This window comes from Berghia stephanieae, chromosome 7, assembly GCF_034508935.2.
Source record: "Berghia stephanieae isolate SIO BIC M18660-M18661 chromosome 7, UCSD_Bste_1.3, whole genome shotgun sequence".
Taxonomy (NCBI): Eukaryota; Metazoa; Mollusca; class Gastropoda; order Nudibranchia; family Aeolidiidae; genus Berghia; species Berghia stephanieae.
Genome location: NC_088366.1, coordinates 15,612,504 through 15,635,003, shown reverse-complemented (window position 1 = coordinate 15,635,003; position 22,500 = coordinate 15,612,504). Strand labels below are relative to the sequence as shown.

Genomic DNA, 22,500 nt, shown 5'->3' with positions numbered 1-22,500 from the left:
GATGATGATGATGATGATGATGATGATGATGATGATGATGATGATGATGATGATGATGATGATGATGACGATGATGGTGGTGGTGGGGTGGTGGTGTTGGTGGAGGTGGTGGTTGTGGTGATGATGGCGGTATGTTGATAATCAGTTGTGAAAGAAACCCTAACAGTGTTATTATTTAATGATTCGTATATTTCAGACTCCAGAAGACGCCTATGATAAGGTCAGTTGAAGAGAGTTACAGAAATCAAATTATAAAAGGCCATTGTGCAAATTACTCTTGAGTCACTTCCTTTATCAAGATAGTATTTTATTGTATTCTTATAGACATCAGAGAAGAATCCTGTGCTTGAGAATTTATCTCAGTGAAAGGAATTCGCGACAGTGATCGAGAGAGTGAGATAAGGGGATGGTGTGAAAGCTAGTAAAAATAAATAATCGAGCTTTTATATAGCGCAATATCCACTAAACGTGCTCAAAGCGCTTTACAAAGAGTCCCTGACCAACGGCAACACGTAACATATAGAACGAGACATGGCGCCTGTTAGACGATATTACAATTTTTTTTTTCGACAGCAACAACGCTGTTAACGACCAGGTACTCATTTCACACCAGAGTACGGTGAGTGAATATGAACCTTTTCCAAGGACTCAACTATGCACCGATCGAGGCTCGAACCCAGGACTTCCCGATCCGAAAGCGAATGTCATACCACTAGACCACATAGCCGCACAGCCGAATAGAATACCCTCTCATCTCTCATTCGTCTATAGGGAATGAGATTAGCGGAAGAGTAGCGTCCCTTGATTAGACGTCACCCATAGTCTGTGACGTCACCGGCGGAAAAGTTATTAGAGAGAGAACGTCATATTGGTTGTGCGTATGCGTCTCTCGTCCTCGCTTCCGGTGAAAGCGGCTTGAGACACTTCAAAACCAAATTGACGTTCTCTCTGTAAGGTGACGTCCAATCAAGGGACGCTACTCTTCCGCTAATCTCATTCCCTATAGTGTCTCATTCATCGTGTTTAGCAGGCTTGACAACCAACCTCGACCATTTGGAAAGATTAATCCTATTTTTTCCCTATCATCATCATCATTGCCTTTTTCACCCTGGGTCAGGGTATAGGCCACAGACAGTTTCCATCCTTCTCTATCCCGAGCTAACTTTTTAATCTCATTCCAGGTCTTACCACTTCTCTGTATATCAGCTTCTTTCATCGGGTCAGCAGAGTCCTTTCGGCTTTGTCTGTTGTCCTTCATAAATTCTGTCATTCCAGAAACTCTTCGATCGCCCAAGCTAAAAAAAAGTATTTGGTTTGTCTGTCTGCGTTTCTGTAACGGTTTGAGTTTAACGGAAAGGGGTGTTAACCCTTTACCAAACTCCAACCTGGAAGATCAGGTGACTCAAAGATGGGGGAATCACACACCTTTAGTCGCCTTTTACGACACGCTGGCTTGGCGTTGGGCTATTCTTGACCCTCTCAGTTGAGGGACCCCGGACACCACCCTATATTTGTGCTAATTATCTCATATTTTCCACCAAAAAAAAATCATATTTTCAACACGTGCAACCATCCAAAATTTCAAATTTAACATTCGCTGAATTTATGGAGACATCAATGAGCCCATAAGGAATTAGGTTATCAGACCTACAAATAAGTGCACGTCGATGGAGACGTATCAAGCTTGTAGATAAGTGGGAAAGTCTTGCAATTTTTATGACAATCATTTGTCTGGTTATTCAGATTCTCATCTAGGTAGAGATAATGTTTAATTTTAATGACCTTCAATTATTCTACTGTTTTTCTTTTTCCCCTTTCTGTTACAAACTCTGATTTTTTAAAATATATTTAGCAATAATCTAGTCAACATTCACATATTATTATCATAGTTTGGACCTTAAAGCGTATTACAATACCGGTTGGCTAGCCTGGTTTAGTTGACGAAGGGGAAACCCGAAACGTCACAACATGTCTTTGTAAATTAAATTGAAGCTTTTATTCCATTTTTAAAAATCTATTATTGGGACTGAGTTGTAAACTTAATGTTGCTATAATAATATCACATATCTCCGTGGATGCTAATATATCATGTACCGACTTTAATTAGATTGATGAATTTATCACCGTTTCATTTTAACTCACTCAATCCTAGAGATTTTTGCTACTTTTCAAAATGGAAAAAAAATGTATTAAAAATGAGCATGTACATAAGATAGTTTTATTCAACTATACCATTAACAGCAAAAACTAAAAACACTAGCTTTGATACTTTGGCTATAATTTGTATCAGAAAAATGTAATATAAAGGCATGGGGTAAAAGTAACCCAGGCAAACTACGGATATAGTCGGTGTTAGGGTTGAGTGAGTTAAATAACGTTAAAGAGAGCATTCTGATATTTTGTCACAGATGTTTGATATCAACGTTAAAGCGACATTCATGCTGTGCCAGGAGGCAGTGCCTTACTTGGAGAAGAGAGGGTAAGAAGAGGTTCAAAAGAGAGTTCTCTTTTACTTTTACTTTCATAAATCTATGCAAATCTATGTAAAGTCTGTCAGAACCATAAAGCCTATATATATATAATATTTACTCACATTCTCTCACCGTACTCAGGTGTAAAATGGAGTTAACATGGCCGTTAACAGCGTTGCCTCTGTCGGGAAAAAATTGTTATATTGCCTAACAGGCGTCTTGTCTCGTTTTACATGTTTACGTGTTGCTATTGGTCAGGGACCCTTGTAAAGCGCTTTGAGCACGTTTAGTGGATATTGCGCTATAGATAGAATGCCTTGGCCATGGAGTTCACAACATTGCCATCCGGAAGTATAACGGACCAACACACAAACTCTGTGTAACCATGAACTTAATAGTCTGGTTAATACAGTTTAGTGAGAACAACTCACAAACGCGGATGGCAAAAACAATAACAAAGGCCTGAGTGACGTCATCTGCATACTATCTATATAAAAGCTCACGTTTTTTTTCTTCTATAAAGCAAGCACTAGTGTAAGAGTTTTAAAATTGAAAAGGTTTGTATGAAATATTATGTAGTAGGTACTAGACAAAGCAGAAACTGGAAATGGAAACATGTACTCTTGTGAAGAAGAATATAAGGCTAAAATCGTCCAGGCTACTGGGTCTCTATTGGTGTAATCGCAGCACGTCTGGCAGATTATCGGGAGATCTGGGTTTCGATCCTCGGTCAAGCTAAGCAAGCATGCAGCAACCCTCCCCAATGTACTCAACAGGAGAAATTAACAAAATGGCCAAATTTATCCAGTCTCAGAGATGGAGAGAGAAGCACCCAGAATACAACATGAATGACCCAATCAAGGTGCTCGACAGAAAGGAACAGGTCATCATCTTCAGACTGAGAACTGGACACAACCAGTTAAAGGAACATATGTGGAGGATGTCCAGAGCAGGTGCCTCTGGACAATGTGACTGCGGACTTGAAAATGAAAATGGACATCATGTCCTAATGGAATGTCCAAGGTACAACCAGTTGAGAAGGAACTTCTGGCCTGACCCAACCCCATACTCAAAGAAGCTGTACGGCAGTGAGGACGACCTCAGGACCACTGTGGGCTTCATTCACCAGACCGGACTGACCATGTGACGTGACAGGAACGAAGAAGAAGAAGAAGAAGATCCTCGGTCGATTTATGAAGGGGGTGGGGGAATGATTTTTTTTTTCTTCTTGTATTTTTTTTTAAGTTGAGCTTTTATATAGTGCAATATCCACTAAATGTGCTCAAAGCGCTTTACAAGGGGTCCCTGGCCAACAGCAACATTTAACATTTAGGACGGGACATGACGCCTGTTAGGCTATGTTCCAATTTTTTCGGACAGAGACAACGCTGCTAACGGCCAGGTACTCATTTTTCACCTGAGCACGGTGAGAGAATGTGAGTTAAGAGCCTTCTCCAAGGACTCAACTATGCGCCGAGCGAGGCTCAAACCCAGGAACTTCCGAACCGAAAGCGAGTGTCATACCACTAGACCACATAGCCGCATACTACTGCTACTGTTACATAAACACATTTTCAAAGTACACGGAGCTAATGTTTCTGTAAAGCAGTAAACTGACAACGGCGGTAATGTTTTTTTTCTACTGAGAGGGCTCTATTTTTTTTTTTTTTGTAACTTTCCGCCAGATTTAAAACACCCATGCACCGAATCACTGCTGTCTTCTGGCATTCGAAAACGACTCGTCTGCTAGAATCAAACAATCCAACAATTGGGATGTTCAGGAAATAAGTAACCGATTGGAAACAACACGCCGTTGCCCGAGTAATTGCCAAGTCTTAGCTTTTGTATAATTCAAGGATAGATGAGTTATGAATAAACACAAAATAGGGAAAAATAGCAAACTATAGAAATAGGGCAGTGGCGTTGCTTGCTTGCAGTATAAGGTGGTGCCAGAATCAGAAGGAAATGACTTAAAACATGCTATATTTGTGAATACAAAAGATAGAAGAAAAAAAAACAAATTAAAGGAAAGACGTACTTAAATAAGTAAGAGGCGATATATACCATTTCTCAGTTTTATTTTATTTTAAGTTGCTGTAATCCATTGTTAAAAGATGGATGCGGTGCCAGGCACCAAATCAACCAATACAGCCACGCCCCTGGAAATAGGTATAAATCATATCTTGACAGTTTATGAAAGAAAAAGGGACGCCCAAAGACTAAAATGGTTGAATAAGGTAAAGGACGATATGAAAGAGCTGGGCCTGGAAGAGGAGATGCTATGAACCGAGATGCATTGAGATGTGGCATTCATTACAGCAACCCTGCAAAATGATAAGCTGAAAGAAGAAGTCTATGAAAGAAATTTGATATGCTAAAGGAATATTCAGACTTCTCCGTCGTGAATTTCCACGTGCTCAATGCGCTTTCCGATTCTCTTCGTCTATTCTCCAAGAGTCGTATGCAACCAAAATAAACACCAAATTCACAAACAGAAGTTGCCTGTTTTGTGCCCTTTTTATATTACAGTTCTCTTTCAAATCTGCAATAACTATCGATAAATTCTCATTCATACCGGAGTCGAGTGGAGTCAAGAATGTTACAGAAGATATGAATAACTCTGTGAAATTGAAACTCATTTCCCGAAGATAAAACTACGGTATCAGAGTTATTATTACCCATCGATTACTGGCCACGCACAACATAAGCCATTTTATTATTATGAGACCATACTGTGTACTACTACCTTACCATCAGGCGAAAACCAAATGTATACACACATTCATTCCTTCACAATAAATAATTAATTGCTTGCTCAAGTAATATTATTCAATCATTCCTTCACTTCTTTATCCGCTCATTAATTTGATTAACTACATAATTCATTTGTTCACATGCCAGTCGGTTTATCCCATTCGTCCGTCCACCAATTCGTAAATTACTAAATCAATTTATTTATTCTTTAATATTTTTTGTTGAGCTTTTAAATAGCGCAATATCCACTAAATGTGCTCAAAGCGCTTTACAAGGGGTCCATGGTCAACAGCAAAATTTAACATGAAGGACAGGACATAACGCCTGTTAGGCGATATTACAATTTTTCGGACAAAGACAACGCTGTTAACATCCAGGTACTCATTTTACACCTGAGTACGGTGATAAAATGTGAGTAACGAGTCTTTTCCAAGGATTCAACTATGCGCCGAGCGCGAGGCACGAACCCAGGACTTTCCGATCCGAAAGCGAGTGTCATACCACAAGACCACATAGCCACACTTTTTATATTGCTGGCATAGCATGATTACATGAACATACTAATTGTTTACTGGCTTGTTTTTTGTATTCTTTGCTTGTTTGTTTTACTTTGGTTTGTTTGGGTTTTTTTTTTCTTTTTGGTATTTAAATAATTATTATTATCTATCTATTTGTTGTTTTCTTCTTTCATTTTTTTTTTTTTTTTAGTGGCGGTACAATTGTCTTGGTGTCTTCTTTTGGTGCCTACACTCCCTTGCCGGTACGTGATTTAATAGCATTTCTTCTTCTAGTGATATGAAAAAATCTTGGATCAATTGTCAATGCATGATGGATCCTGGACATTATTGAGTCTTGATTTATTTTATCATTCTACCCCTCATCCTAAAATAGTAATGCGTGTTTACAACATTAAAGTGAGAAATTAGGGAGGGATCAGGCACCAGTGTAACATAAAGATCTGATTAAGTGTGTAACGAAACACCGTCCCATACAACACAAGACAGAAAAATACTAGAAAAAAAATCCCCAAAAAATCATCGAGGTAGACTGATTTTTTAGGATGGTTTTCATTTGTTATTTTTCTTTCTTGCTTTGTCTGGCACCCTTCGTACACACTAATTTAATCAGATCTTTATCAGGTTTACAATTTACAATCGTTATTCTACAATGGATTGCTCATCTCGGCTATGTGTTCTAGTGGTATGACACTCGCTTTCGGATCGGAAGGTCCTGGGTTCGAGCCTCGAATCTCTAGGATTGAGTGAGTTAAGAAACATTTACTCTTGTCAATAAAGGCGATTTTATAATTTTTAAAAATTAAAAATTTTAAAAAATAATCTAGAGCAATTTCCATTAAACGTGCTCAATGCGCTTTACAAGTGGCCCAGGACAACAGCAACACGTATCATGTTGGTAGAGACATGACGCCTGTTATGCGATATTACATTTTTTTTCTCCTGACAGAGACAACGCTGTTAACGGTCAGGTACTCATTTTACACCTAAGTATGATAACAGAATGTCAGTAAATTTTACAAACAGCCTTTTCCAAGGACTCAATTATGGTCCGCTCAGAGCCGGACTCGAAACCTTGGAGCTTTCAGCCCGGAAGAAGTGTCATACCACAAGACAGATGCAGGAAAGACAAAGCAAAATAAAAGACCTCCAGCCCACAATGAGAGGTCAGAAGACCTCACCCAGCTTCTTCATGAGTGGAGAACAACAAAGTGAGAATAAACTTAAATCAATGTGACTACACTGTGATTGTCATCCTACATTATAAATTTGATGTCCATCTACTGCCAAGCTATATTATACTGTACTTTACTATGCACATCTATTCTATACTGTCCTATGCTGTACTATACCACACTAAGCAATAAAGACAATACTCAAAACTATCAGATTTGAAGGCACTATGGTGCCCCCTCCAATACAATACTAAAAACTATCAGATTTGAAGGCACTATGGTGCCCCCTCCAATACAAAACTAAAAACTATCAGATTTGAAGGCACTATGGTGCCCCCTCCAATACAATACTAAAAACTATCAGATTTGAAGGCACTATGGTGCCCCCACCAATACAATACTAAAAACTATCAGATTTGAAGGCACTATGGTGCCCCCTCCAATACAATACTAAAAACTATCAGATTTGAAGGCACTATGGTGCCCCCTCCAATACAATACTAAAAACTATCAGATTTGAAGGCACTATGGTGCCCCCACCAATACAATACCAAAAACTATCAGATTTGAAGGCACTATGGTGCCCCCACCAATATAATACTAAAAACTATCAGATTTGAAGGCACTATAATGGTGCACCCACCAATCCAACAACAACCCTGACCTTCACTCTTCATGTTTGATCATGTATATCACCAGATCGTTGGAGTGTACAGCATGACCAAAACGGCTCTACTGGGAATGTGCAAGGCGCTTACTCCCCAATTGGCAGAGAGCAATATCAGAATTAATACCATAGCTCCTGGATTAATTGACACCAAGTTTAGCTCTGCCGTAAGTATTGGTATTAATAATGAACCGGTGTTAAAATCGTTGGAAAGGTGTTGTAAGTCATGGCTCGAGTCACCATACGAATCACATACAATTCTGTTATGTGACAGTAGAAATCAGTGAGAATGATCAATAACAGGTTCTTATACTATTCATATTTTTAAAAACTTTATTTTAGTCTGAATCATTAGTCAAAATCAAAAGTAGACAATTAACGATGTCTCGCCACACCATCAAAGCATATTTGCTCTCTATGTTAGTAACATTGCTTTGTACAAATACAACAAGATGAAATGACAATCCCATACTCTCTTTACAATATCTTAAAACTTAAATATCATATTTTCCTCGCATTTACAAAATTCCTAGTGATGATTATTCATTAGAATCGAAGTCCAGTATTATGGACCAACATACCATTAATTGACGACAAACTACGAGTTTTTACAGAATCGACTTTTCATATTAAGGTAATATATGGAAAGGGTCCAACTAAAAAGAAAATATATTGATAAGTTTTATGAATTCCATTGATGGGCTGAATAATTCATTAATTAAATTATCTTTTAATTAAATCTGACATTTGAGACCCGTCGGCTCAAAGTGACGTAAATGTTACAATAGCCAGAAGTATGAATTAATTGTTAGTTTTTGTCACTTTAAAAAACTGTAATTGTCACCAGTAAAACATACACATGACATGGACATTTATCACACGTCACTCTTTTTTTTTTAACTAAAGATTTATTTATTAACATATAAATCAACCCAACACCCTACCGGTTAAAGATGGTAATTTCCACTGTGGAATAGGTAAACACAGACTACTAACAGTGTCCAACATCCTAAGGGGGAATAACTGCGTGAATCTCAAATTATTCAATCAAACAATGGTAGTGTCCCATTACTATATTACTACTAGTATAAGAGCCTGCTCCACTCACTTTTCTGCATTGCTATATACATCAACTTGATCTGTGGTCATAAGTGTTTATTCCGCTTTGCACGTGCCATACTTCCAAAATATGGCAACAAAATTTTAATAGAAGGATTTTAGTTGTATTTTGATGTTGTCAATTCAAGTTACCATCATCTACTGTACGAGGATAATTCAATCATTAAAAAAAAAAATAGATTGAATCGAAATCTCGTTGAACATTCTTTAACATAATGTATCATACATAATCTTAATTGCTGTTTGTCTTTACTATTTAAATTTGTAAAAACAATGATTATGATAATTGGATCCAAGCCGACGTCTACTTATTTGCAAGTCTGATAACCCAAATTGTTAATTGTCGCGTTGTTGTTATGGAAATACTCTCAAGCTAACACAAAATATTGTCGATCACAACAATGTTAAATCAAGGCCATAATGGTGTTTGGTTATCAGACCTGCATATGTGTGCACGTCGATCCAAACGTTTTATTCTGATGATTAAGTTGAAAACTTCTGATTGGTAATAATAATCCACAGATCACATCGAATCCCGAGGCAACGCAATTGGCTTTAGACAACATTCCTATGAAAAGGTTGGTAAGCCATCAGCGATAGATAAGTAGTTCCACCCAATATTACTTCCTTTGCTTGTTCATTTTTAAGAGTTTTATGGCACTTGCAACACATTTAGGTCATTTCCATGCCAGTAAAAAGACAAAATGGGATAGTCACACAATAATAAGTAAGACAAAGGGAAATGGTTCAAATAGGGAACAGATGTAGATTCCAAAAGCACACCATCAGTGTACTTAGTTTAAAATCACCTTAAAAGTCTTATCCAAAACAAACACAAGATCCCACCAAGAGAAATACGCCCAAATGCTTACAAAACCTGACAATTGATACATTAAAAACTATTACAATACAAAACAAAAAGATGATTTACAAGGGTGGAAAAGATATCATCTCCCAAAACTTATATATTTGAATCCGGCCAGTGCCAGGACAAAACCATGTAATCTCATTCCAAGACAAAGACAGAAAGCAAATTGGAAAACAGATAAAGGAGATAGAAGGCGCAGCAAGGGCCTCCCTGTCCACTATGGAAGGCCAAAAGACCCCATCAGTTCGTTGATTGTTTTCAAGCCCCAAAATAGCGCTTATATAGCATTGTGAACCGCACTAGATTCATCCTTTAAAAAATCTGAATTTTATGAGTAATCATAATCATTGAATATACAGATACCGAGAATCTCAAAGCTGAAAAAAAATAATAAAAGTAGACCCGAGGATAGTGATTTGTAGCAATTTTAACCACCTGTAAGCTGTACCTCCAGGAAATCGCGGTGCTTGCGGCTGCGATTTTTCGCAATTTTGACAATTGCCGCAATTTTTTGCAATTTCCCATGTTCTGGAGTCACATATAATCATATAATGCTAAACATAGGAAAATAATACTGCCACCGTCACACAAAACTATTAAAGATGCTATTTAATAATAGTTTTATCATCAATCTATTATATATATATATATTTTTTTTTTCTATTATGGGTGTTTAATTTACTACCATAAACATAGATTCCTGTAACTCGGAAATAGAAAGTTTTTATGGTCGGTCCCCTCGACCTCGTTATTCCCGAGTTCCACTGTATTATTATGATGTATAGATGTACTTGGAAATATTATAATAATAATAATATAATAATAATAATAATATAATAATAATAATAATAATAATAAAATAATAATAATAATAATAATAATTTTAATAATAATGATATTAATACTACTACTACTACTACTACTACTACTAATAATAATAATAATAATAATAATAATAATAATAATAATAATAATAATAATAATAATAATAATAATAATAATAATAATAATAATAATAATATAATAATAATATCTAAAAAAAATTATGAGCTTTTCTACCACATAAATGTTAGGAATCCATGCATTTGTGTAAAAGTGTTGTTTTTTGGGGTTTTTTCAAAATCTCCTGGCGGCATCCCCTGTATATACCTGGCATAATATCTCTTTTCTGAGTATGCAATGTCATCAATGTAATTTAATGTAATTTATGAACACAATACTGTATAATACATACCGACTAAAATTGGTGGACTGTGCTTGTCATAGAATTAAAGCAAGAATAAATTATTGTGCCCTGTTTATTGAAAACAATGTCTTAAATTTGCAATTTTTCCTTGCAATTTTTGGAATTTTGGGTGCAATTTTTGGGGTTTTCATTTGCAATTTTCCGCGGGGACAGTGTAAGGTCTTTATCAAGAATGTATCAGATTTACTACTCGTTATTCTGTGAATCAAAACTCTATTGAACCTAATGTCACACAAATTCCATCTGGTTGCTTGGAAAGCATTTAGACATTTAACCCTTCTTTGTTTTGTTTTTGTTTTTAAGGGTTTCATAGCGCTTACAACACATTTAGGTCATGGCATAAGTTATAAGCGCCAGTAAAAAGGAAGAAAATGGGATAGAAGTTCTAGAATTGCAATTAAAGCACCCAAGAAAAAGTAGGACAAAGGGGAACTGGTTCAAATAGGAAACGGATGTAGATTCCAAGAGGACACCATCGTGTATTTAGTTTGAGATCCCTAAATGTCTCATCTTGACTCAAGCACAGGTCCCCACAAGAGGAACACACTCAAATGTTTACAAATCATAATCATATAGATGTAATATTAAAAATAATACAGTGCATAACAGAGAGATGGTTTACACGACAAAAAAATACCATCTCCTAAAACTCTTGACTATACACTTGACTGTTCCCTCACAACCAGGGTATCCGGCTAGGGCCAGGACAAAACCAAGTACTCTCATTCCAAGACAAAAACAGAAAGCATCTTGGAAAACTGATATAGGGGGATAAAAGACACAGTAAGTGCCTCCCTGCCCACTATGGGAGGTCAGGAACCCCACCCAGAACCCTTCTTTACTCATGTTTATCTTCCTCATGTATTCTGAACAGACTAGGTATTCCTGAGGATTGTGCTGGAGCCGTGGCATTTCTGGTGTCTGATGATGCAGCTTACATCACTGGTGAATCCATTGCCATTACGGGAGGACATACCAGTAGGCTATAACTCTCACATTACACACAAGAAATCAATGATAGAGAAGCACATTCCAAGGGCAAAAGTTGTATATATGGAAAAGGAAGACATATTTAAACACAAGAAATCAATGGTTGAGGAGCACATTCCAAAGGCAAAAGTTGTATATATATGGAAAAGGAAGACATATTTAAACACAAGAAATCAATGGTTGAGGAGCACATTCCAAAGGCAAAAGTCGTCTATATGGAAAAGGAACAGAAAAGACAAACAAGAAAATTGAAAAAAAAAGGACATCGGTTTAGTTGTGGTGTAACTGATACAATGACATATCACAATAGGTTATATAAGTTCGGCTTTCAGTGCCTTAGAAAAGGTAGATGTAAAACAACACAAAAGGTCAAAAAGTGCTTTAGAAAAAGGTAGACAAAATGGAAATAGAAATAAAAGGATAGAGCAACAATCTATAAGTGCCCACCTTCAAACAACCCACTCGATGTCACAAAAAGACTCGGACAAAACCAAGTTGCCTCAATCCAGGAGAGACAAGGGGGGAAAGGCACACATAAGCAGATTGACAAGGACAGACCTGCCATTTTACCAACACAAAAAATCAGGACCAAGGTCTCAAAAAATCAGGACACAGGAAAAAAAATCAGGACGCTTGAAAATAAGGGACAAAACGTTACATTGATATTTTTTTTAAACACTCACCTGAGGACACCAAACTCACAGGCGTAGTGTCGTTATTCTGTGCAGTTATTGTCGACCACATTTGGCCAGAAGACTTGGTGATGGCACAAAGCCATAACAAGACTGCCCACGACTAATAAGAGTCATCTTGATAAGAATTATATCACTCAGAAGCTGCCGAGTCATGCTTGCTCTAGCCTCCGTTTTGTTCTTGCGAACAAGCGAAAAAACCCTTTCTGAGTCTGCATTACTATGTGGTAAACAGCATAATCCCTTCATTACCTGCCCTAAGAGTTGGTATTTAAAAACCCCACAACTATCCTTCAATTCACTGATCTCCTGCCACAACCTGTCAACCCTCATCGTCACATCAAGTCCTTCCAGTCTATCAAATTGAAACCTAACAAACTCCTTTTGAAGTTGTTCATGTTCACAGGATGTTCTTGGTTTAAGACATTCGAATCTATTGATCCAGTAACTTATGGACTCGAATTTGGTTGTGGTCCTGACACGGACGTCCAAGATTTTCGCATGTTTGAGAGCTTCATCTCTAAGGGGCAAGTTTTCGAAGATGTATTTTAATGAGGTGGAATAAAAGCTCCTGACATCTTCAAAAAATTCTGTCAACTGTGTCCCAGACATCTTTGTTTCCGCTTTCATGACATCAATAAAAAGTCGGGTATCATGGCCTATTAATAAATCCTCTCTATCCTTCTGTCTGCTTCTCCTGTGGTGTTCTATTTTATAAATATCACTCTCCTTGGAAATGGCCTCTGGTTTAACAAAAGCCATTAATATGTCCGTCACAACATCATGAAGACGCTGCTGCAGTAAGTGTACTGTTGGTTCCTCTCTTTGGAGGAGAAGATTAGCATTAATGTAGGTGGGAAGGGCAAACTTGAGGAATAGAGCATAAGCCTTTGACTTTGCGTTAGAAAAAAATAAATCAATTCTCTTCAACCTATCAGACGGTTTTTTAAGGTCTTTAATTTCTGCACTGAAAAAACCAGTCAAGGCATCCTATTGTTCCACAAGTCTTTCAATGCATTTGTGAAGTGACAACCACCTTGTTGGTCCATGTTTGATTATTTTTTTAACAACATGCCCTGTTTCTATTTGGAACTGTTGCAGGGATTTTTGTCTCTTTGTGCTATTGTCTAAGTAGTGATAAATGTCAATTAAAATTTCCTCAATTGGACACCTCAGTGTCTGACAGGCTCGCTTGGCTGCAATATGGAGTAAATGGCAGGGACAACCTTGAATGTGAATATCAGGATTTGTTTTTTTAATATGAGCAGCAACACCATTTTGGTTCCCTAACATAACAGCAGCATTGTCACTACCAAAACTAATACAATTCTTCCAAGAGAGTCCATGTTTATCTAACTCACTGCTCAGTGCAGTATAAATATTTTCTCCTGTTGAATTCCCAGTTGGAGTGGTGATACTCAAAACATCTGTCACAACTTGACTATTGTTATGGTACCTAAGCACAATCGGGTATATTTGCTCTGATCCTCGATCATTGCTTCCATCAGTTGACAGTGAAAATGGGGTATCCTTTACAGATTTAACAATTGTTGATTTAGCATCCTCAGCAATATTACCCATCAACTGGCGACATTTCGTTCTAGCACATTTGAATTTTTTAGCTATGTCACTATCAGGGAACATCATCTTGAATAGTTCTCCAGCATGATCAGCAATGGCCACAGGGAGGTTGTGTTCAACAATAAAAGTTGTGAATAACAATTCAGCCGTCGCCACCTTATCATCTAAGCTGCTCCGAGACTTTGGCGAAAACATGGACATCACAGATGGGGTTGAAGAAAATGCTTTAGCACGATTCGAATGCTTAGGGGTCTTAATATGTCTTTCCAAATCAGAACGTGCTCCACTACTTATCTTTACGTCACATTCACAAATTGTGCACCTGGCATACTCATCCCCTAACCTTGACTCAGTCACAAAGTTCCAAATCTTCTTATATTCTTCACGGAACTTTTGAACACGAGGTCGTTTTGGTGCTGGCGAAGCCATAATTATCTTAAGTCAATAATTAGATCTATCTATCAACACAAATGAATCAATGGATGTATTATGTATAGCACAAATAACAAAGACCAATTATAATGCACACAGATGAAAAAGTAGTAAAAAAACGAATTAAATCCAAGAAAATGCACAATTAACAATTCAGCTCAGCACGAGGTAGAGTTGAGAACAATGAATCAGTGACTGTGACTGGTGATTGACGATTGAACGAATGGTGTGCACGAAATTGAAATAAACCACAACACAGGTATCTATGAAATAATAACACCTACGAATTCATTCCCGTCTGCCCATACTATAAAACGAAATACTTATGACTGGGCAACATTACCGATATCATTATATCGATACCGTACAATGGGGGTGGCGATATGTTATACACATCCGGTTCATACGGTCACCTCATTATTTGATTACCGCTAAAAAAAAAATTCTACCAATTTTTTTCCGCCAATTTTTTTTTTTCTAACTAAAAAAATTCGGGTAAAAAGAAAAATCGGGACGCGAGAGAGAAAAATCAGGAAATCGGGACAGCAGCAAATTTCGCATAAAAATCGGGACGGTCCCGATTAAATCGGTACAAATGGCAGGTCTGCAAGGAATTTTAAGCTGATTACTGATTGTTCTGCAAGAGAGGGACCCAATACACAACATCCCACTAATGGATTTCAATTGTCTTCTGTGCACTATCCTATTTTTCAGTAATTTTATACAGGTCAGAAAAACCTCATTCAAATTTACAATTTAGAAAAAAAAAAGGAAAATGAAAAAATAAAAATTTACATTAAAATAAAAAACAAAGTGACTTTTTCTACTTTTATTAAATCCATTTCTTTTCACAACAAAATAAACATTTACAATAAATCATAGACTTTACAGACTTAATCATTTAGATGGAAAAAAAAGTCTTAAGTTAACTTCAAAACCAACATGGTCGCTGTCAAATCAGATACTTAATTTAGGCCACATATTTTCTTTAATTCTCTAACGTTGAAAAATTGGCAAAATACATTAATTTCATTACATTCCTATCAACCTTTTCACATATCACAAACATCTTCCAGTGCTAAAGTATTCTTGAAATGAAATGAATATTGCAATAGTTGGAGAAACTGCAACAATTTTTGTTGGAAAGAAAATTTCATGAAAACAGGAATCTGAAAATCACATCTCAATCTCATTATTTTCTTAAAATTAATACATTATTTTTATTTTGAAGTTCATACATCCTTGCCAATTCTAGACGCTAACCAGTTATGCGACATGACATCTCTGTCACACATCCTATCCGAAATGCGAACCAAGTCACGATTCCATATCATTGCTTTACGCACATTTCCTTTGGTATAGTCTTCCTTCCACAGTTTACGAGTGGGCAGTTTTTTCATTTGCTTGTGACTGGGCACATCACTGCACTCCACATACTTCCTGCCATGACGCCACACAAAATAGCATCCTTTACAATGTAATCGCGGTCGCAGAACAGAATGGTAATCGCGTACTTGTTGTATGCACACAGTATGTGGTGATTTTTGAGAAGCTAATGCCAAAGCTCCATTTGAAAAATGAAACAGATGATTGATTGATAAAAGTGGAAAACTGTTGGGGATAACAGGGGCTGCTAAGTTTGAAGTTGATAGATGACATCTTTGAGAAATATTTGAGGCAGAGGATACAGACAAAGCTGGTTTGGTGAGTCCCAGCACTCTCCTCACGCAGCAAACGATTCCTGATTTCAACGCCATTGTCCTGAAAATAGAAATATGAGAATATAAGTTATTGATATTGACTTATCTTTTCAATGCGTTTATTATTTTTTATAATTGCTCAAAGAAAAGAAAAACTAAGGGCATTTGATAATAAAGTAAAGTTAGATGAATAGTAACTTTCCAATGTGGAACTACATACTAACTTATCATCAGCTTGCTAACTTCGATAAATTTGTAAATAAAATGAGAAAATTTTTTCACCTACTTCACTTATAAATTATAATCCAACTTTTAACAATTTCTTCTGCTTACAAAGTCTTCAATACTAAAAACTCAGACTACATTGAAAGCTAATCAACGTTTAGTGATAATGAATTTTTTTTTTTTTTTAATTTTTTAATGACGGTAATGAATACATGGGCTTGATTGCAAATTACACAATCCACATCAAATAACCAATAAACAATAACTACTTATACATTATTCATTACGATAACGGAGTGTACCAGCAGCTAGGGGAAACAGAAGTAGAAAAGGATTTAGGAGTGCATGTAGACAACAGACTATCCTTCCACCATCATGTCAACAGTGCAATAAATAGAGCAAACAGAACTCTCGGAATTATTAAAAGGACATTCACCAGCAGAAATAATGATATTATTAGGCGGCTCTACACTGCTCTGGTACGACCATCACTTGAATATGGTAATGCACCGAGGATATCACAGCATGTCAGTGACATGGATAAAATTGAAAGGGTACAAAGGAGAGCAACGAAGCTTTGTTCAGATTTGAAGCATCTACCATATGAAGATAGACTGAGGCATCTCAAACTACCATCATTGTACTACAGAAGACAAAGAGGAGACATGATACAAGTATATAAGATAATAAACGAGAAAGATAGAGTAGATAGAGAGCAAATACTACCAGAGAGCACATTTAATAGAACGAGAGGACATAGCGACAAATTAAAAAAAAGACAGGCCAGATTAAATGTAAGAAAATGCTCCTTTGGACTCAGAGTGACAGATAACTGGAACAGCCTTCCAGAAGATGTAATTAAAGCGAGGACAGTGAATGAGTTCAAAGACAAGTTAGACAAACACTGGCATTACAAGCGTTACCAGCTCCGCCCCAACCATGCAGGTGCGCGTAGATATATCAGAGATAGTGCAGAACGGGTATTACAGGCATAGCCTTCAACCCGAAGAAGAGGTATCAAGGTATCAAGGTATTACCTTTTTTTTTCATTTGCATTCACAGTTTCTACCTCTGATATCTTATTATAACTGGAGTTTTTCAACAACAAAAAAAAAAAAAAAAAGCTGTTCTCTCTCCTGAGAGGAATTGCTTATTAAGGTCATATAACACAGTGGACATTCAAACTAGGTAATCTTTCGGGTAGGAAGAAAGTTCATACATCTGGCTGAGAAAACACTGCACCCCCCCCCCCCCCCCCCCCCCACCCATAAGTCATTATGGCAAGGTTTGCTCAAACTTTTTTGCATGTCCCGAGTAGTTCGATAAAACCATGCTGGAGTGTTTTATTCTTTTTATCATTTATTTATTTTATTTTAAAAAATAATTGTTCAATTGTTTTCATATTTTATAGTACTCTGTAATTATCATCAGTCTTCTTTTACAATGTTTTGTTTATTTTAAAACTTTTTATCATTTAAAATAAAAATTATATTTCAAATTTTTATAATGACATGTTGCAAAGGGTCAGCAGTGTCTGTGTGTGTGTGTGGTGGGTTGCTGTTTCACAACATTCATTTACTGTCATAGCTAATCATTAGCAAATCATGGTGCATGGCATTGAAATAAGAAAGAATGGCAATGTGATAAGAATAATTAGAGATGTGTTGGTTGTGCGAACCGACAATGGAGTGTGTGTCTGTGTGTGTGTATCATAATGTATACACTTACCTGCAGTGTAAGTATATACACATGCTACACTCATTTGTAACTGTCAGTGTCAGAGTAAATCATCAGTGGTCAAATCACCAGAGGCATTTTTAAAAAAACAACAAAATTTTAATTAATAAGTTTTAATTACGTTCGCTGGGAGAAATTAGTTCAAGGAAACCGTGTTCAATGTAAAAATAGTTCGAGGAAGGAATGGAATGATAATAAAGAATAATAGGGAAAAAATTCGGGACATTCAGCTGACTTCAAGGAAACAGTGCTGGAGTGTAACAATAATAACAATAATAATAATAATAATAATAATAATAATAATAATAATAATAATAATAATAATAATGATAATAATAATAATGATAATAACAATAATAATAATAATAACAATAATAATAATAATAGTAGTAATAATAATAATAATAATAATAATAACAACAATAAAAATTAGTTAGAGTTAAAGGTATCAAAATATATCTAATTCTGTCCACCCGGGTAGTCATGATATTTAATCATGTTTTTCTAGAACATAATTTTACCTTTACCTTTAATGCAACTTCTATTTGGTGATTTATAATTTTGGTCGCATGTCATCAGTGCAAGATGTCAGAATATCATTTTGTGACCCTATTTTAGCTATGACCAAATACAGAAACACAGCATCGATAATGAATAGTGTGGATAGATGAGGTGCAGAAAAACGATCCGACTAAATTAAGGTGCACAATCATCTTGATCAACAGAGGTGCAGAAAAACACTACGATAAAATTTAGCTGACAAAGACAAGGTCTATCAATATAATACCAGTGATTATATCTGTCTTGGAAAAAAAATAAAAATAATAAGACTAACAAAGGATTGGGAAAATGAAGTCCATGTAAAACATAACACAAACATGTACTGGCACACTGTAGGACTGTATTGTGACTGTAACTATAACTGTAGTTGTAGGCAGGCTGTAATGACTGAGCTATTGCAGCACTAGAGAGGCGCGCCTTCTAAGAATCAACGCCTTCTAAAGGCCACTTTGCTTTGAACATGCCATCACGTTAAGACAAATGTTTTTGAAAAAAACCTACCTCTGTTTCAAAAACTAGCATCGTTCAACATTCTAAGAAAAATTTTGATTTTTCAATACTTTTGTTCGTTAAAACACACCAACCTTATCTGACCCATCGAGTCGACTCAATACGAAATTTTGTTGTTTACACGGTTTAAAGGAAGTACCGACAATTAGCATTTCCAGACTCACTGTGTTGTTATTACCATGTTACGTGACCGTTTTGAGAAATTTGCCATCTACTACAAACAATTAGACCTGCCAACAGAAGATATTTTCATTGGAACAGGAAAAAAAAGAGTGTTATTTCTTGTACATGATTTTAAGTGAGAAAATGTTCCATAGCAGACAAGTTGATTGAATAAAAGTAAAAGGGTCTTTTATCCCCATCCTCCTTCTCCACCATCACCACCTCCTCCTCCTCCACCACCACTGCCACCAACATCTCCTCCTCCTCCACTACCACTACCTCCTCCTCCACCACTGCCACCAACATCACCACTGCCGTGAGATGGGATGGAAAAGGTATGGGGGAGGAGACATGGAGGAAGATGAAAGAGAGACAGGTCCCCTGATGGCGTAGTGCATGTCACAGATGCTTGCAGGTGTTTTTATTTAACGCCTTAACAGGGAAGCTGATTTATTGTTTTCAGATAATAGTTTCCTTTTATCTTTATTATTGCTAATGGAGATTACAGCATTTTCACCAAGAGTAGTCAGAGTATGGGACTTCAATTATCTATAATCGTTTTGCCGTTACTTGTCTTTTGATGAAAACTGGAGGATACATCTAGGTCACAAAACGATACATCTAGGTCACAAATCAAGACATCTCGGTTTCGTTTGTGCCAAGATAGCAAAACAAACCAAGCGTCTTGGAGTTCGAAAGATCTTTCCATAAAAGACTCAGTATTTGCAAGACCCTTAGAAACCAATTCCTGATACAGCTCTAGTGCATGGTAATTTATGACCTTATTTCTTTCGTTCCCACCCCCACAATCCCACTTTTTGTGTGTTATAGGCAGAAAGTAAGTCGCTGGACTGCCACATGCGTGACTAAATTGGCCAAACAGAGTATCTATAGTTTGGCATTAGTCTAAATCCCTGATAAGTGTAGATTCCTGCATGTTGGCAAAAGTGAACCAAGAGATAACTTCAAATACACTTTGATGGGTATTCCATTGAAACGGGTTAAAGACTAAAAAGGACATTAGAGTCACTATAGAAGACAAATTAATTTTTGATACACATATCAGTGAAAAAGTAAAAAAAAGCCAACTCCATGTTTGCCGTCATCAGACGCACATTCCAATGCCGAAACAAAGAGACATTCTTACCCCTCTATAAAAAGCGCTTGTGATACCGCACTTAGACTTTGCAAGCTCAGTTTGTTATCCTTACAAGTAAAGAAAAATACGAGCTAATTGAAGGTGTGCAAAGGAGGGCCACAAAGCAGTTGGCTGGACTAGGATCACTAAATTACGAGGAAAGACTGAGGAAACTTAATTTACCAACCTTGAAATACAGAAGATATAGGGGTGACATGATAGAACTTTACAAGATGACAAGTGGTAAATATGACCAAGACATGACAGAATTTATCAAATGGAGGAAAGACTTCACAATAAGAAAAGACATCCATGTGAGAACAACGAAAATATGGAACAGTCTACCAGATTCTGTTGTGAATGCAAAAACCCTAAGGAAAAGGTTATTCGGACCGGAGTCTGAATTGCTTCCCGTGGCAATTCGGATCCCGAGTCTGAATTGCCTCCCATGGCAATTCGGACCCCGAGTGTGAAGTGCCACCTGTGACAATTCGTTCTTCATAAACACACACACACACACACACACACACACACACACTCCTGAGTATCTCTAAGTCATTAAAAACAGAATAATCACACACACACACACACACTCCCCTCCCCCCCCCCCCCAACCATTTCCACAACCTAAGTGCCGGCGCCTTTTTCTCTTTGATCTCCTATCACCATGTTCTCCCCTGCGTCCAGCGTCTCGGTCGTTTGTGGGTTGTGGAGATGTTAATGGTTACCCCCATCATCTACTTGAGAAGTCTCTGGTTACTCCCCAATCCCATTACCAGTTGATCATTAATCTTCTCTCCGTATTCAACCAGTGCTTATTTTATTAATAGGCACCTAGTCCAGTATTATCTAATAATATTAGTATTAGACGGTACTCTGCACCTACCCCAGTGGCGGGGCTCTATTGCATGGTTTGCCACTGAGAATCGCCTCTATTTTTATATTTAGAATAAAACAGCATTTTTTAATTTAAAAAGAATTAAGATACTGCCTTTTGTCAAAGCCCGACCCATACTGCCTTTTAAATAAAACGCTCAAAGCCCAAAGTCATATTATTTTCCTTTCCCCCCCCCACTTTTTCGCGGCCGCAAATGGCAAAATATATAATGTAGATATGTCATGCATGTATCTTTTGCAACATGCTCATGGCAAATCATATAAATCTTCCAACACAAAGACACTCTTTTATCTATGGATCTATGCGAGGGCAAATTGATTGTTAACGTTAACAATAGCGACTAGAATTGTAAATATTGTTTTTGTTTTTTAAGTCGCTTGCAACACATTTAGGTCAAATCAGCGCCAGTAAAACGGGAGAAATTGGATAGTAAAAAGTTCTAGAATTACAATTAAAAAGTAGGTACCCAAGAAAAAGTAAGACAAAGGGGAATAATAGATCACCGCTTTTGAAGGTTAGTCATCTTCGGGAGTTCTAAAACGTGACTTGCTCGCTCACCCGCCCTGCTTCCGACTGACAACTTACAACTGAGAATGAGCACCTTCCCCCCACCCTACCATGCTTCACTTTCGACCCATCGTCCACTTCCGACACTTCCTGTGATTGCGCAGGCGCATTGTGGCAAGAGTCCGAATTGCCACGAGAAGCAATTCAGACTCGGGTCCGAATTGCCCTAAATAGCTTCAAGAGCAAACTAGACAAATTTAAGTCTGATCAAAATGTTTTGCACAATTATAAATGCACTTTAGATTGTAAAACCGGAAGAAACTTAAATCACCTGTCTGGGGATAATGAAAATTCGTTATTCCCATACACATTTTTGAAACTCCGCTCTTTTACACAATTAACCACATTCCAGAATATGGAATGTTTCCAAATGCACATAGAAATAAGGAAAGTTAATAAAATATCTATAAAAATATAAAATTAACCAACATTATATCAGTTGTTACTACATATACACAATATGCGTCGACTTCGAAGTAGATGTCTGGGGAT

At 36.9% G+C, this 22,500-nt stretch overlaps 2 protein-coding genes across 2 annotated transcripts in view; one reads left to right on the top strand and one right to left on the bottom strand.

The window, feature by feature from the left end:
- The window catches only part of LOC144976470 (dehydrogenase/reductase SDR family member 4-like), a 22,091-nt gene extending 10,270 nt beyond the window's left edge, over nucleotides 1-11,821 (top strand). Inside the window, exons 4-9 of the mRNA XM_078920762.1 lie at nucleotides 197-220; nucleotides 2,409-2,479; nucleotides 5,934-5,985; nucleotides 7,615-7,749; nucleotides 9,224-9,279; nucleotides 11,690-11,821. Coding sequence (XP_078776888.1) covers nucleotides 197-220; nucleotides 2,409-2,479; nucleotides 5,934-5,985; nucleotides 7,615-7,749; nucleotides 9,224-9,279; nucleotides 11,690-11,804 — 453 coding nt within the window. The 3' untranslated portion in view covers nucleotides 11,805-11,821. The remainder of the gene's footprint in view (nucleotides 1-196; nucleotides 221-2,408; nucleotides 2,480-5,933; nucleotides 5,986-7,614; nucleotides 7,750-9,223; nucleotides 9,280-11,689) is intronic.
- A 1,659-nt stretch (nucleotides 11,822-13,480) lies between these two features.
- The window catches only part of LOC144976783 (zinc finger BED domain-containing protein 5-like), a 10,478-nt gene continuing 1,458 nt past the window's right edge, over nucleotides 13,481-22,500 (bottom strand). Inside the window, exon 3 of the mRNA XM_078921219.1 lies at nucleotides 13,481-16,271. Within this exon, the coding sequence (XP_078777345.1) occupies nucleotides 13,488-14,507 (1,020 nt within the window). The 5' untranslated portion in view covers nucleotides 14,508-16,271 and the 3' untranslated portion in view covers nucleotides 13,481-13,487. The remainder of the gene's footprint in view (nucleotides 16,272-22,500) is intronic.